Genomic DNA, 17,703 nt, shown 5'->3' on the forward strand with positions numbered 1-17,703 from the left:
GTGCGTGCGATGAGGTTATGAGTGAGAAAGTCATTAGTAGGTCACCAGAGAGAGCGGCTGGAGGAATATTATCTCTATGAGTGGTGGGCACAGCTCTATGTCTCTGACATTATCAACAAGTTCTCTTTTTCATTTACCACAAACCATATATTCTGCCGCAATTAGTTTTTGAGGGTGCGTGCTCTAGAAGCAGCAGATCCTGCATGTGACAAGTGCATGGAAATCAATGCAGCCGCCCAGCTACAACGTCTGCACAACCCTAGAATTACCGGGACACGCAGAACTCCCCCTCCTGCCAGCACTAAACATGGCGGCTGGGCTGCTCCAGCATGGGAGGAGGGAGGCATGTGCTCCAGGAGCCGGTCTGACGTCACAGACTGTGTTGATTTGCTAACCTTAAAGGAGAGAGGAGTTAGTGAGCATGAGAGCGGGCACTGCGAACTGCTGGATCAGACTGCTGCTTTAACTGCACCATCCCCACTCACCTACATGCCTGCAGACACAGGGGGACTACACAACCCCTCCACAGGTAAGTGCACCTCCTGACAAACACAGAGAAACAAATATAAAAAAAGAAAAGTCTTCATCCCTTCCACTAACTTCACATTTCTATAGCAGAGATGACTGTGATTGGCTTTTGTGTGAGATGCAGGAGGATGGAGAGTGTTACCCCCTTCTCTTCCATGTCACCCCATCAGCATGTGACACCCCCAATATCAGCCCTAGGTTCATTCATGGCAAATGTCTCCGTGTCACCGGCACAAAGTTAATCCCGACAATTGCGCAGGGAGACTTCCAGCAAACTTCAAAAGACACATCGCCTTGCAAAACTTGCTGCGGATGGACGAGACAGCCTGTCTGCTTAAGTTGATGTTTGTAATGTTAGCAGCATTGCTTCCTAGGAAATCCTAACAGATCCCTCTCCATCCTGTTCAGCATGCACTGTGCATCCCTCCATTCTTAGGCATAGTATGGCGAATATTATGGGTGATTAATGCAGGTGAGTGGCGTGCTTGGCTTAGGTATGGGCTTGGAATACTAATGTGTGATGATCCATTGTGTGGCAGATAAATGGGAGATATTCCATGCATAGGATCACTAAGTCTGGCCAGCATCAAAACAACCCCCCCCATCCATGTCTTCTCCCTAGGCACTGCATCCAGACTCCCATTTACATTCATTCTGCCTGCTTTGCCATTGGTGTGAGATAGGGGACAGGGAAATGTGGCATGCATAATTATGACTTGTTTATGTCTGCTTAACACAAAAAGTGCAAATATTCCGACTGGATTCCAAAAAATCCAAGGATAGGGACATTGTGCCCTATTGCACTTACAGGATTGCATGGCAGGAATGGATAATAGTGCTTAATCTGTAGACTGTGCCATCAATATAGTCCATTCCCTCCCTGTCTGTCTTTGTATTCATCTGTTGAATTTTAGCCTATTCTTGTCTGCTCAGCCTTTGTTCCCTATAGTGATTTTTGCCTATATCTCCCACTTTCTATCAGTTCTCTATCCTCAGCCCCTTCTCTGTATTCCTAACCCCCCTCTTCTCCATTGGTTATTATTTAATCATCAACTCATCCCAGGCTTTCATTTCCCCTCTTCCCAGATCATCTATTTGTTTTAGATTTTTATTTCTTTTGACTTATTACAAGCTGTATTTGTGTAAATTGTCCAGGCAGGCTAGATTTAGCTGTGGATGCTGTAGCGTACTTAATATTCAAATATTCATTTCTTGTTGTAGCCAGACAGGTCTGAAAATGCCTTCTGAGCCACTGTTGTGTGGAATAGAAGCAGATTATGTGACAGAGCAGGATTTAGTTTTCTGGCTTGGGTCGCCAGTCACTTCATTTTAACATATTGTAAGTTTTTTTTTGTTTGATTCTTAGCTTTGTCATGTTTTACTTGTGTTTTTTTTCCTTGCCTTCCTTGGAATTAAAGGGTTAATCACCCATTGCTCTTATCATTATTGCTGACTGCTAACATTGATTTGTTTTTTTTGTGTGGAATCAACATGTATGATTTTCTTTTCCCCAAAAAACTAGTTCTGCTTAGGATTTAAATGGAGCTGAGCAATACACAACTGATAAAAGAGATTTAATAGTTGACTAATTAACCCTTGCAAGTCATCAAAAGAAACCCTGTCAATGGGTGTCTTTTTTTTTTTTTTTTTTTTTTTTCCTCCCCCCTGGGCTAAAGAAAAACAAACTATCAAGTAAAAAGAAAAATGTGAAATCGGCTTCTCTGCAGAGTTGAATTCACCACTCTTTTTTTCTTTTTGGAAGGTGCAATCCCTAATATTTTTGGAGCTTTATCATAATATTTTAAGTTGCCTGGTGATTTGGTGTTATGGTGTTTTTGTCTCTTTAGACTCTTCTTGTGATGTTTAATTTTTTTTTTTCACAAGGAATCAACAGATTCTTCCACTAAAATGCTTACACATCTATAAAAGATAGCAGAAATAGAATTCTGTTATGGATAGAGCTGAACTGTAGCCCATATTTTAACACTTCATAAATTATGTGTAACACTGTTTTTTTCTTTCCCTCCCCTCTTCTTGCTGTTTAAAGCTTGCATTGCAGACAGCTCCTTTTTACAATCAGTGATCAATTACCTTGTATTATCTGATACACTGATGGATAAGCAATGCAGGTGTTTACTTTTAAAGCTATGTCAAGGTATTTTAAAGTGCCAGAGAGGAAGGATTTGCTTTTTTTTCACCCCCACTCTTGAGTGACCTCATAGAGAAAAGCTAAGGTTTATTTGGGGCTTTGTACAGGTCTGTTTTTATCCCTGTGACCCTCACACTGTATAACTGGCTTCTACTTTGCAACAGACAAAAACATTCCTGGGTTAGCCCACACAATAGGACTAGCCGCTATTGTAGGGATCTGTTTTCTTAACCCTTTTATCCTGACTTGAGTTGTGTTTCCATTATTGATATATGCGTTGTTGGGCTCTATGCTCCGATCCTCTGTATCTCCTATTTTTTTATAGTCTTTGCCGATATATTAAGCAACCTGTAGGGGGGATGCAGTTTTGCTTAATAAAAATGACCTGTAGGAATGCTGGCTAAGTTGAGACACAAGAAATTCTTGGCTGATCTTGAGAATAAACTAGGAGTAGGGAAACATAATGCTAAAGAATTATTATTTCAAACTGTTATTACTCTACTTTGTTGTGTCTAATGTGAAGCTTGAGTTTGAGAGCTAGATTCTAGAGCGTAATCACATTTTTTTCCCCATTAATGTTTTTTTTTTATGCAGCTTTAAAGCTTTCATCACATAAGCAGCAGGTGAATTCCTCAGTTAGAATTGATCACATGTTAAAATACTTGCCTGATCCATAAGTATGCAGTGATTATGGTTACATGTAGTTCTGTAATAGGGCTTAGTTTGGGCTTTGGGTTTATTGTGAGTATGGCTGGTAAGAAATGATCACAAGTTAAATTGTTTGCCTGGTCCATAAGTATGCGATGGTTATGGTTGCTTTGCAATGATTATGGTTACATGTTGGTATTTAACAAAGTTTAGATTGGGCTTTGGGTTTATAGTGAGTATGGCTGGTAAGAAATGATCACAAGTTAAATTGTTTGTCTGGTCCATATGTGCAATGAATATGGTTACATGTGGGTATTAAACAAGGTTTAGATTGGGCTGTGAGTTTATAGTTGCTATTTCTGATAAGAATTGATCACAAGTTAAAATGCTTGCCTGGTCCATAAGTATGCGGTGGTTATGGTTGTTCTATAACGAGGCTTGGATTGGGCTGGTAATATAGCTGGTTAGTATTGATCACAGGTTAAAATACTTGTCTAATGGTAGTTGTTACATGTTGGTTTTCAACAAGGTTTGGATTGGGCTGTTATTTTAAAGTTGGTGATTAAAATTGACCTTCCAATTTTCAAATGCTTGCTTGCTCAATATGTAGGCAAGGATGACGGTTGCATGTTAGTCTTTGATACGGTTTTGGATTACGATGTTACTTTTGAAGCTAATAATGCCTAAATGATATGCTTTTATAACCGTAAGTCAATGTGAATGTTGCTGAATTTGTGTAACTATAGCAGAGGCAGGTTTCAGATATGTTTAACCTTCTCAAGAAAACATTAACATTTTGCAGATGATGTCAGTTTTCATCTTTGTTATTTTTTTAGTCCTGGTAAATTGTTTTCATTTTCAGTTTTGGAGCTTCTCTAGAGTTTAGACCTGGTGTAAACCAGATTTGCTGTTTCTCTTGCTATCATAAGGGGGCGCTGTGTTACATTTTAACTTCAGCAAGTTCTGCTACCTAATGGGGCACTGTATTTAAAGCCGACGCTAGCCACAGACCTCCTATGGTGAGTGCTAACAGAAGACCCTTGTTGTGATGGCAAAGGATGCACATCTTGCCTTGCTCCTAACACATCGCACAGGTTTCTATCTTTTGCTGACCTTAATAATACTTTGTTGGGTTTGCCCTCTTTTAGAAAGGAAATAGCTATCTGCTCAGGCTTCAGTTAATGCTGTGGTTGCTGTCATATCTAGTGCAACTTTTTTTTAACAACGCTATTGCCAAAATAAATCCAGGCAACAGCCACTGAATCAATATATTGACCAGAAATGAGATCTTTTAGATTTAAAGCCTTTTTATTATCCTTGCCCCTCTAATGTTATTTTAACACAACACAAATCTTAACTGATACGGTTGCACACTGAAAAGTGTTAGATTAGAAAGAGTTACAACATTGTTTTAAACCAAATATATTGTCGGGTTCTACTGGTCAGGAAGTTTTCTTTATGATGCTTTATTGGTATTATATACCTTCCCATTAACCCTTAAATGTTCAAAATGCATGCCTTAGACACATCATAGGGTGTCCATGGTGTATATTTTGTATTGCAGAGAGCTGTCTTGTGTAATTATACAATGCACACTGGAGCTTAACCCTTTTGCTTAGGTGGAGTTTTAACAATAGGCTTAATGTTAAGGCTTTTTTGCTTTGTACTTTTGTTTCACAGACCTCAATTCTCACTATTCTTCCAAGTCTGACAAGTACAATAAAGCATCCTTGCAGGCTGCATGTTCTTTTGTTACCCGGTAAAGCAAACCTGTGTTTATGGCTGTGACTAGTTTGTGTTAGTTGTGCACAAAAATAAATATCCAGCCTACTGTTATTTTATCTACTTGGTGGGTTTAGGCAATTTTATGGATGAGATGGACAGGAAAGATCATCTGTTGTGTGTGTGTGTGTATGACATTCAAATTTTTTTTTTTTTTTTTTGATAGTTGTTTTTATTTTGGAGACAGTGTTTTGATACATGAATGCACAATACTGGTTTTTTTTTTTTTTTTTTTTTTTTTTTGGCTTTATCTTGAATGTTGGAGTGTTCTTATTCTATTATTATTAATAAACAGGATTTATACAGCTCCAACATATTACACAGCTCTGTACAATAAATAGGGATAGCAAATGACAGATAGCTACACACAGTGACACGGGAGGAGAAGAGGACCCTGCCCCGGAGAGCTTACATTCTAGACTTTGATAGCTAAGAGATGTCCTCTATGTCCAACTATTTTTATAAATGTTTGATAGCATCTGTGCTGTATTGATTGTTTTTTTTTATAGCAAAATGCTTTATAAAAAAATATATATATTGGCCCTATTTTCTTTAGGTTCAGTCAATATTAGTTGTATTCCAAAGAAATTGTGGTCCATCAGTTATGTAAATGGCATCATAGTCTGTACCGAATTCATTAAATTGAATGGACATAATGCATGTTTGGGACAATAGATCTGTTGGTTACGAATGTCCTTCATGCAATCTATAGGTACATTTTGCTGCTGTACAGAATTGTTAGTATTTCCATGATACTAGTTTATTTCTTTTTAAGATGATTCTTTGTTAATCTGATTCAGTTGAGCCCGCTTTTTCTGGCAATGAGCTATTTGAGATGAGCGAATAATTCTGTAGCCTATTGTATTTTATCAAGGTCACTCGGATGGATCAGAATGTTTCCAAAACCAGTTATTTAACAATCAAAATTTGGGACTCCAAACTCAAACCGAATAATGTTAAAAAAAATCTCACCTTGGTACATTAATTGATTTTGGTGTCAAGTGGACCAACTGCAAGCAGTTCCTATGTTTTGTTTGAATGGGAGAATGTTACTGTTGTATCACAATGGCTACATTTGTTTTAGGATTGATGTTTGCTGTGTATCAGCTTCATATGATTTCAAGCTTACCTTTTTACTCATTAAGTAACTGTTTTAAAGGCACATTCTCGTGGTATTTCTGTTGCAGAATGCTAGGTTTTTTTATTATGTTCAGTTGACCTTAATATTTCCATAGTCATTGATCAGAACAAGCGTGCATTTAAGGAGTTCTGATTCATTTGCTTTATGCTTGGTATGGGTCAGTCAGTTGGCAGTTACCTAAAATAGTGAATTGGTGCAGTGGGTGATAAGTGGTGGCCGCACCTTCTGTATTTCTCTAAGTACAGACTCCCTTTAAAAAGCAGTAATGGATCATTTGTTAGAACTATTCCCCCAACCACTGACCAGCAACTGTGTGCGTGGCCAAAAAGTAACTCAAGTAATTAATTTACAAGCAGAATGAAAACTTTGAAAAATGTATTTCCATCATGCACAATTTCTAGTGATGTGTTGGTGGATGAGATTCTCTGAGACATCCATTATTTCCTTTTACCGACCCAAAACAACAGAAAATTTCTCACTCTTTCTAAAAGCTAGAGATCGTCTGATGGTGGAATAAAGTGTATGTATGTATGTATGTATATATGTGTGTTTAGGTTATCCATATATACACATCTCTCCAGAAAATCAAGTCTTGAGTTCCTCAATGGGATGCTGATATTCTTTGGAAATATGTTGATAAATTGCCTTTTTTTGAGCCACGTCAACTCACCTATTTTGTTTAGTTCAACCAAACTGGTAACATTGTAATCGTCTTGGATACCAAAAAAGTCTTATTAGATTACAATTAAAAAAAAAAAAAAAAAAAAAAACTTATTGGACCTCTAGTTTAAACAAGAAAAAACTTTTCCTCATTTATAGTAGTAATGCTTCGAAAAATAGCCGTGAAAATGTTTATAGTTAGGTGAAAGAGTAAGGAGATGGAGTGTGTGTGTTTCAAGTATTTCCCAGTACTATTTCATTTTTTTTTTAACTAGCCAACAAGCCTTATTAAACAATAACTTTTTTTTTCAATGTATAGCATTTCAGTTATTGGTTCCAAATAACTGCTTGTATTCATTTAAATGCCATTTTGTAAAAACCTCCTTAACAAATGAGGGTGTTTGGTCACTGGCCTTTAAAGAAAGAAAGAAAAAAAGGGGGTAGACATTCCTACTCAGTCATTTGTTATATCACTAATGAAGACATTACACATCATTGCTCTGAGCACAAATCCCTGTGGAACTCCACTTGCTAACCTTTCCTTCCTGTGAGTCTGTTGCATCCACCAGAACTCCCTGACCCCTGTCCTTCAACACATTTCATGTCTGCTGTACTATCTTCAAGTTCTATCATGTGACATGGACTCTAAGGTCAGACTTCTCAGAGCCTTCTTTTGAACATACTTATCTAAAGGAGGATAGAAAAAGACCATTCGGACTTCATAGTCCTTTTGAATCAAGGACACTAATGGGAAACTGGCAGAAAGTTTGTCAACCACACACATTTTTAGCTTAAATTGACACCTGCTATAAATTGACATCATTGGAACAAGTGTGCCCATTAGAAGATTTTCCTTTTTTTGGAGACAAGTCAAAAGTTTGGACTTTTCTTTTCCTAGAAGTTTAGCAAATTGCTATATAACTCCTGCTCATCACCATCGTTTTTCCTCCATAGTGTGTACAGATTGAGAAAGATTGCATCCACATGCAACTGTACTCTTGGTGAATTAGTGCTTGAGATAAGTGCTGTAGCTCACCCATAACTGTTGATAAATTAAAGCAACTGATTGCATTGAGGAACTTATAATGAAGCTGTCAGTACCTTGACTTTTTATAATCAATGTTTTATACAAGATACCTAATTTTTTTTCATCATTTCAAACATGTAAAGAAAAACCTGTGCTCGAATAAATAAGTCCTGCCATTAGTTATCCAATTTCCAGTGGTCTGGCTGTCTCTGGATTCAACACATTGATAACTATCAGTTGCATACATTGAGTTTGTAGTGCAGAATGGTTGAAGCCATTACATCAGCATGGGTTTCATATCCTACATATTTATAGAACATTGTTGGCAAGCAAACTTTCTTTATTTTAGGTTTCAAGATCTTCTAGGCAGCGGTCACAGTTTAAATGTAGGGATAATTGTTGAATGTTCTGTTGCCTATTTAATAATATGCGATGAACCGAGATGGTTCGATAAACTGCAATGTCTTACACTGTCATTAGTTTTACTGATGTAGGAGTTTGGTGATATTTGAAATTTATTTTAATAGAAATCATTCGATCAGAAAGATCTTTAGAAGATTTTTCTATAATGTGTTCATTTTTTTTAAACGTTTCTTTTATTAAAAGTCCCTTGTTTATGTCAACAGGTCAACTGGTTCCTGTGTTCAGCCCTCCTAAAGAAGAAACATACTAATGACTAGACCCCCGGAGCAGTATGGATTTGACTAACATGGGTATGATACAGTTGCAAAACCCCAATCACCCCACAGGCCTTCTTCTGAAAGCCAACCAAATGCGGTTAGCTGGGACTCTCTGTGATGTGGTCATTATGGTGGATACTCAAGAGTTTCATGCCCATAGGACAGTATTGGCTTGTACTAGTAAGATGTTTGAAATCCTTTTCCACCGTAGCAGCCAACATTACACTTTGGACTTTTTGTCGCCAAAGACTTTTCAACAAATTTTGGAGTATGCTTACACTGCCACTCTGCAAGCTAAGGTGGAAGATTTGGATGACCTTCTGTATGCTGCAGAAATACTAGAAATCGAGTATTTAGAAGAGCAGTGTCTAAAGATCTTAGAAACCATACAAGCTTCAGAAGAGAATGACAGTGAACTTAGTACTGGTGACAAGACCATGGATGATGAAGATGATAGAAAATCAAGGTATATAAAAAGTATGTTAAATGCAAAGCATTCCAGTGAAGAGAGTGGCTATTCCAGTATGGGTAATCAAAGTCTGGTGGATCAAAGTCCATCAGTGTCAACGTCTTATGGACTTTCGGGCATGAGCCCAACCAAGACTGCTGTAGACAGTTTAATGACTATTGGGCAGTCATTGCTTCAAGGAGCATTGCAACAAAATGCATTAGATTTGCACTCCACAAGCAGACTTCAAAGTCTGTCTGAGGTGAAAACAGAAGTCATGCAGGTGGATGAGGTGTCTAACCAAGACAGCCCAACAGCAGAAGCCAGTGGATCTGGTGGAGATAAGTCCGATGATAAAAGCAAGGAGAGCCCAGGTACCCCAACTCGCAGTAGTGTTATCACAAGTGCTCGAGACCTCAACTTTAGTCGGGATGAGAATGCTCCCGAACAGGCTCTTGAGTTAAGCCAGGGCTTCGGCTTAGGGCAAGAACATGCCCTCTCTCATGCAGAGAAACAACTTAGTGTCTATTCTGTCCTCCCAAATCATAAAGGTGAAACCATGATTAGTGTGCCAACATCCATGGCCTCTGCTCTTCACATGCAGCCAGCCTTGGCTGTGTCAATGGACTTTAGTACTTATGGAGGACTCCTACCGCAAGGCTTCATTCAGCGTGAGCTGTTCAGCAAATTAGGTGAAATTGCCGCTGGGATGAAGAATGACGGTAGAAACATCAGTGAACGCTGCAGTGTGTGCGGTGCAAACCTTCCAGACAATGAATCTGTAGAACATCACCGGTAAGAATTTTTTTTTTTTTTAAGTCTATGAAATATTATTCACATTTTTAATGGTACATGACTGCTTCAATGTAAAGACTAACCTGGCAAAAATGTAGTTAAAATAGAATTTTGAAAACTTTATACTTTTGGAGAGATTCTCCATCATTCATGAAAACAGGAAGGAACACTTAGAAATAAAATCTTGCCAGGGGTTCTTGGTGTCCCAGTTTGATTCTTTTGTTGTCACTAAGAGAAAGTTAATGGGAAACCCAAAATTTTTTAGATTTCACCAGAACAAGAGGTAAAGGTTAAAACTTTGAACCTGTATCCTGTCCTAGGAGGGAATTTCCAACACTGTGTAGAGTTTTTCGTGCACTTGCTGTTGCTTTCCTGGGACAAAAAGCAAAGGCAAATCTTTAGAACAGCGAAAAGTAAAAACTTAAAGACCTTTTTAGTTTAGCTAACGTAGGGAAAGTTGAGTACAGTTTTTGAATTTATATTTAAATTGCACATTGACTGGCTTCAGATAGCATACATTATATATCAATGAAATCCACTGTATTAGGAATTACATTATGATTCTTTTGCTTTATTTTACTATGTTTTGCAATCAGTAACTTAAAACAGCTTGATGATGCCTACCATTTTTTTTCTCCACACTTGAACTGTAGCTAGTGCCAGATTTAGTATTAACATATCTCCTGTACAGTACAAAGTGTCACATCAGAAATAAATTAAACAAACTTCCAGGTCTTAATCATAGGGAGCAGGCAACTGTAAAAGGACAAAATGTACTAGCTAAACACAGTAGCTTATTGGTCATTCGTAGAAGTTAATCATCACATAATGCAGAAGACAGTGCATAATGTGGGAGAGCTGGGTGTGGGTTGGTGGAACAGCCTTGCCACATGTGCAAGGTGTGGTGTTCTAGTGTGTGTAACATTTTGTACTTTTTGTTTCCCAGTTATTAAAGCTACAGTGCATCAGCTAAATATTTGTGGGTGTGTGTGTTCCTTCAATTAATGTAGACTGATGATGCATACTATATAAATTTAACAATAGTAATTATAGGCATGTTGACATCTACAGCTTTTCTGCATGCCTTACATGTTGAGATATAAAGATACCGATTATAGGCTGCAGTGTAGTGCTTCATAAGAGATGACATCAGCTGTGCTATTTGAATTAAATCCATTGTCCTCAAGTGCTGGTACAATCTTGCCTTCAAGCTGTTTTACTTTTTATAATTATTGCTTGTGTTGCCTGAATGTACTGTACATATTAATCAGCTGGCCAGGTACCTTCCACACCTGGTTGATACTGGAAAGCGCAGGACAAAAAAAATTATGCCAACATGTTTGCTTATACTGTCCTCTTCCAAAGACTTGGCAGTCATTGCCAGATTAGATAGTCAACATTTTATGTATAGGACGGAAACATTATATGCTAGATCATGGGTCAGCAATCTCCGGCCTTTAGGCCAGATACGGCCTAGCCAGTAGTCCGTTATGGCCTAACGCCCCACCTGGTCGATCTGTCTAATCCAGGCCGGCAGGGGTCGACAACCCGGGGCTCTTGAGCCTCCTTGTTATGCCTTCCTTCCTTATTTATAATGGCTGGCTTTAACACTTCTGCTGCCAGGGTAAGGGGACACACCCTCTCCTCCATATGCATTGCGGAGCAGAGGGATTTCCCTTCAGGGGAGTTCCTGGTGAGGGGCGGAGCCAAAAAAGTTTGCTGACCCCTGTGCTAGATGTACTAACAAATGCAAATCCATGGTTGGATTTTTATAGGATGGTTTTGGTTTGATTTGGGGAATTCGGCACTTGTATTACATGACATCGATTTTTCAGCAAATAATGTAAGCATCAAATACCAAAGCACCCAATAACACTAAAACCAACAAGGACTTAGGACTCTTGCTATATCATGTGTTAGGGCTCGTACTTAAACCTTACATTGCCAGGCTTTAGCGGTCTTGCTGGTTCATCATTCCAACAGTCCTATTGACTTGAAGCCCTTGTTTTTTGGAGGGTTCTTTGTGTTTTTAAGGGTCCATTATTCAGTGCAAATGGTGTGGGATGTCTATCTTTCTAGAAGACCGTCACCTTTAAGCTTCCCACCACTGAATACCTTAACGTGAAGTGGATGTGCCAATATGAAAATGGTTTCTATTTTGGTGATGTTTTCCTTTTAGGTGTAAAAGTTCAGGCCACCCAAATCTGCTTTCAATGTTTGAGATAAATAATGTGAAAATTGATCAGCCAATAAATTACACATAGGATGCAGCACAATACCAGGCTGCCGCTCACTATGGTGCTCTGCATTACAAAAAGTACTACCAAATATTTTCTTTTGCCTATTACTACATCCCTATGAGTGTAGCAAAGAATGCAAAAGAGAGACCTCTTGTTAAAGTCATGACTAGTAGACCTAGTTCTCACCACCAAAGTCCTCAAGAAAGGGTTGAATCGACTCTACCACAAACTAAAAACACCATTTTGGTGGAACAATCCCAGCTTTTGTTGTTGATCGGTTTTCTTTGGTTGCCTTGGTGGCCACTTAAAGTTAGATTGTTTTATTATTAGTTCTTGTAAGGCTTGAATTGTGGGTGAAGGTATAGAGTTGTGTTTTTCCACCCTCACTCCGCCCCCGCACAGAAAATGCTTTGCTTTCTTTGCAAACCTGGTATTGAAAGTAGAAAAAAGCAGTTTTGGAAAGTGTTTCTGCGAAGGGAAGTCTTTTGTCTGTATCAGTAGAAAATTGTAAACTTTTTAAGCTAAGCAAAAAAAAAAAATTTCCTTTTGCTCAGTTTAAAAAGCAGCAGCTAATGTGATTGCGTATCTTTGTGCGTTACTCACTGTGCCTTCTTAGATGTGGAATGAGGAGAATGGATGTTCTCTGTCACTGTACAGTACACTACTGTACATTCTTATACACTGACTCAGGTTTTCATGTAACTGCGGTTGTTGCTGTATCTTTGTGTAGGAAGGTTCTAAGGAACACCCAATTTTTTTCTGTGTATAACTATGAGCTGATTTTGTTCTAAACATATTTTTAATTTACATAACCTATTTATAAATAGTTACTGGCTTTAGTATACAAATGACAAGAAAACTTTTGTATTCTTTTATTTATGTGATTATATCCACACAACTTTAAAGTTTGTATTCATTTAAACCACAGCACAGAAATAGCATAACAGTATCTCAAATTAAAAAACAAAAATTGAAATTAAAATGTAGCTAGAATTGTTTTTTGTTCTTGGAGGGTATACCATATGACCATTTTGATAACTATATTTAATTATTTAATTTAAATATATTATATTTAACTATATTTAAATGGGGGAAATCTTGCTGAAAATGCATTTTTGTATGTAGTTTATTTGAATGGTAAATGTCCTATTCTGCGGCACAAAACTGTCCAAGTGATGTCACGTCAAGGCAAACATGGGGATAGCACTGCATCTGTGGCTATTGAAAATAGCTCCAAGGTATTTAGTGCTGGAAATTGTGTTGTAGCGGGAACTCCTGATTAATGCCAGCAATGGAGTGGTCGCGTTTATTGGTGGCACCTGGTATTACAGTCTTCGTAATGGAAGCCAGTCCCTTGGCCTGGACTCCCTTTTGTGAGTAAGGCCCTGATTAGTTCCCTTCATTCTTTTTCGGCCCTTGGCCTGGCTCAGGAAATGAAGGTTCCCCTCCCAGCTGACCTGAGCTGGCTAACCTTTGCCAGTGCCCTGTCAGAGACTTCTGGGATTTGGAACTGGGCCTCCTATGCTGGAGTGAGGCCGGGAGCACTAATAGGCTAAGGTGACTTATTTATGGGCTGCTAGAAGTGGGATAATGGTAGGGGGGTGTTTAACTGGTTACATCCCATCTGGAATTCATAATGTATATATTCACATAATTTGATATACCGGTATAACTTTAGCTCTTTAGACTAAAGTTGTAAAGAACTTTATCACATGAAAATGTGAAGCATTATTAACCATGCCATTTAATATAATGCACATTAACTAATAGTTTGAACTGACTAACAAGCAAACATATTAAAATTTTGCTTAAACTAGTTGACTTCAATCGTATTGTTGGGGCCTGGTGATCTTCTGTAAATGGCTTGCTGCTTATGATTATCTGGATAAATATATAACTAGCCAAATTTACTTTAAAATGGATTTTTAATTACTTTATAAGTCCCCTTAATGCATGCTGCTACAACTTATTTCTATTACAAATAAGGGATTGGCGTATTTTGTAAGTACCATACCATGCACTCAAACTTTTAAAAATTGTAACTCATCCATGGGGTCTTTCTATGATTATTCTTTATATTTGTTCATACTGTAGCTTTGGTGTGGTTAAGCTCTCAGTTCCCTGGTCTAAGTGGCAAGTTGATGGTGTTTGGGGTTAAAATTAGTGGCAGGCAGATCACTTTAATGGCCTTTAATTGCTTCCAGATCTTTCGGAAGGGGGCACAGGGTGTGTGGATTAAGGTGCTGGTAAACCTCTTCCTGCTAATGTACCCGTATTTCTTTCATTTATTCCAGGAATCTGTCACCTTGTCTTTGCTGGTGGTGTGTGCGTATTTTGTTTTCTTTTTCTCACCTCCTTTCTTTGGTGTTTTTTTTTTTTTTTTTTACTATCTGTAACACAAACAATAATCCACAGAATAGTTGAGTGTCTTAAATTACTATCCTTAACAAGACAATTGTTATCTATCTATGCCCTATGCTTCGGGGATTTCAAATGGTCATCAGAAACTAGAATATAGTAATTCATGTTTTTGCTCTTGCAGCTGTGATTCCACTTGTTATATTAAAATAATTGTAGAACTGATGGTATTGCAGATTTGGTGAAAATGCAACATTAGATAACTTTAATATAGTTACTCAGGATATTGCCATGTGTGACCCATGACATTGTAAAAAAGGCATTGCTAAAAAAGATGCCCCTGCACACCACCTGATGATTCTGAATCCTTTATCCATAGGATACCTCCCTGACCAAGCATATCCGTATTTATACAAACAGCTTTCCTCTATACTGGACTGATGTTATATATATTTTCCCTCTATAGTTATGCATACCTGCAGAAATTCAATGTTCCTTGCTGTAACCTCTGTACACCAGATATGTCCATGGACAGCCACCAATGGCTGTGATAGTTGGCACATTAGTTTTAGCTTAGGAAAAAGGGTATAAGACTCCAATCCTATTTTATAAAGGCACTCTAAATAACCCAAAACACTGAACTGGCAGTTTAATTGGGCATTGGACATTTTATTATCCAATTTAAAATTGAAATGATTACTTAATGGTACTAAACTGAAATAATTAAACTATAGTGAACTTTGACCAGACTCATAAACATGAACAATAAATGCTTGGCCAGATGGCTTAATAGAACCATGAGTAAGTAGAAATACCTTTAATTCTGGCCCACCCACAATACTGGGTGACAGTACCTTGTATGTGCCCGGCATGTGGGAAAAATAGGGAGATGTGGGGGGCTCAACTGTTGTAATGGAGCCATTTGGGTACTGCTCTAAAGGCTGTACCATGTTTGTTTTACTGTGCTTTTGAAATGCTGGGATAGCTTGAGGGTATTAATAAGTAAAACAAATCTAATCGACTTTAATTAAACTTAAACAATAAAATTAATTGGCAGTGAAGGTATCCATGGACACTAATTTTAAAATTCTTGTGTAGACATTTTTGTCTATCTTGGTGGCAAAGTGGCCCTCTTACCTGGTACTTCCTTTTGGTTCTTTTAATATGGCATCCAATTTACAGCTATATGCCATTAATGGATGAAAGAGTAGAGCAAAGTAGCAGTGTGTGTGTGTGTGTGTGTGTGTGTGTGTGTGTGTGTGTGTGTGTGTGACTTTTACCATCTTGTACTTGCTTTTACTGCCAGGAGCAAAGGAGAGGAGTTCAGTGCAAGATCTGTCAATCTTGACCCAGTTTGAGCTTACTTAGGCTAGTGGACTCTTTACCTCCACACACCCCGGGCCCAATTGCTAAGAACTGGTACAGGAACCACTGATTGAGCGTGGTGGGTAGGTGGGGGTATGCAGAGGGGGTCCTCTGTTTACCTGTTTGGTTGCAGTTTGCTGCGGCATTATTTTGGGGTGGGGGGTCCTGCACAAAGGGAAGGACTTAATACGCACAACCTGGTTGTATTCCTTTCTGAGCATAAATCTCTTCTGCATCTATCAACCAACAAACTATGATTTATCCTTCTGTGCAACTTCCAACTCCTATAAATTATTACTCGCTGAGAACTAAAACAAAAACTAGAACATCTGTATGTGACTTATCCATATGGCTCCATAAATTCTGCTTTTGATTCAGTTCTGATGAGGTTTTATCCTAGGTTTGGTTGTACAGTACGTGCAAGGATTTATTTTTATTCATGATTGCACTTATCTAAATCCTAAGTTTAAATTTTTTTTTTCAATTATTTGTAGCATCTTATTTATCTGCAGCCTCTTTGCAGAAACTTCTGGTCTCAGAGTAGGTTGTTAGAGCGTCACAATTAGGGAACATGCCTCTACCATGTCTTGAAGTGGCCAGAATCTTTGGGTATTCTGTTACAGGAACCTGCAGATTTTACAATTTTTAGTGGTTTCTGATAAAATTCTTTGCGGGAGGCAGAACCTTGGTAAGAGAAAGGGCCGACTCGGTGCAGAAATCTATTGATGGCCTATATAGAGATTGGCATACATTTATTTTTTTTTTTTTGCAATGGCCTTTAACATCTAGTGGTGAATATCTATATCTTAAAAGATTAACATCAAAATGGTACAATGCAGATCATCAGATTTTTTTTTGTTTTATTTTCTCCTATAAAAATATGGAGCAAATTCTTGGCAGACGTTATTAGAAAAAAGGAGGGATCTGCTTTCATTATAAGCTCATAATAATATTATGTATTTATAGAATACTGACATGTTATGCTGCATTTTAGCACCAATGTCAGCCCTTTAAGTCTGGGGGGGGGGGACAAATGAAAACTGCAACTTCAACAGGAGGTTTTTGTTCTAACATTGCATTGTCTGCAGACTTCGGGGGAAAACAAACCAATCAAACGAGCAAAGAAATTAGTTCAGGTGCTGTCCTATACGTGATTTTTAGAAGGTCTCCAGTTGCTATGGTTGCAAAACAAAATAGTTTTCAATGTCTTGAAAACCACAACAAATTAACAAGAAAAAAAAAATATATTGTAATCTGCATCTTTCTTCACATTTGTAGAGGAAAGGTTTTATCTCAACTACCTCTTCGGCCATATTTTGGCTTCCTAGTATAAGGTAGAGCTCATGTGTGATTTGTGATTAGTCTCACAACTTGAGAATTGTGCAGAAATCTCTACTACATGCCTCTTGTATTGCTGAAGCCCTAGACAGATTTCAGTGGATTGTTGCTGGAAAATATATTTGGTGATCGTTTCCAGTTACAGATGAATAAACGAGTGCTGTACACACATCTATGATGAAGGGGGAAGGGCGGGCGAGTGGCACCCCCCCCCCCGTTGTGCCTTCCTGGTCATTCATCAGTCTGATGTGACAGATTGATGAACAATGTCAGAAGGATCATTGTGCACATGACAGATTTTCACTGAAGGCAGTCATGAGCAGTTATCTGACATTTGTACATAGCTTTAGGCTACATATACACACTGGATAATTGTCTGGGTAAAAACCTAGTGTCTACAGTGATCCCTCCATTCCTTTAGTGATCTGCCATGGTGGACCAAGGGAGAAGACCACTTCCCCTACATGGAAAATAAAGGCTAAAAACATAAATTTGAGGTCTCTACATATTATTACATTATCACCAGCCAACCTGTTGATCTTTC

The 17,703-nt window shown here is 38.2% G+C and overlaps 1 protein-coding gene across 1 annotated transcript in view; it reads left to right on the top strand.

Moving 5' to 3' along the window:
- Nucleotides 1–414: 414 nt before the first annotated feature.
- Nucleotides 415–17,703, top strand: part of ZBTB16 (zinc finger and BTB domain containing 16) — a 97,757-nt gene continuing 80,468 nt past the window's right edge. Inside the window, exons 1-2 of the mRNA XM_072425432.1 lie at nt 415–529; nt 8,562–9,858. Coding sequence (XP_072281533.1) covers nt 8,630–9,858 — 1,229 coding nt within the window. The 5' untranslated portion in view covers nt 415–529; nt 8,562–8,629. The remainder of the gene's footprint in view (nt 530–8,561; nt 9,859–17,703) is intronic.

The sequence above is a fragment of the Pyxicephalus adspersus genome, chromosome 11 (genome assembly GCF_032062135.1).
Source record: "Pyxicephalus adspersus chromosome 11, UCB_Pads_2.0, whole genome shotgun sequence".
NCBI classification, from domain to species: Eukaryota; Metazoa; Chordata; class Amphibia; order Anura; family Pyxicephalidae; genus Pyxicephalus; species Pyxicephalus adspersus.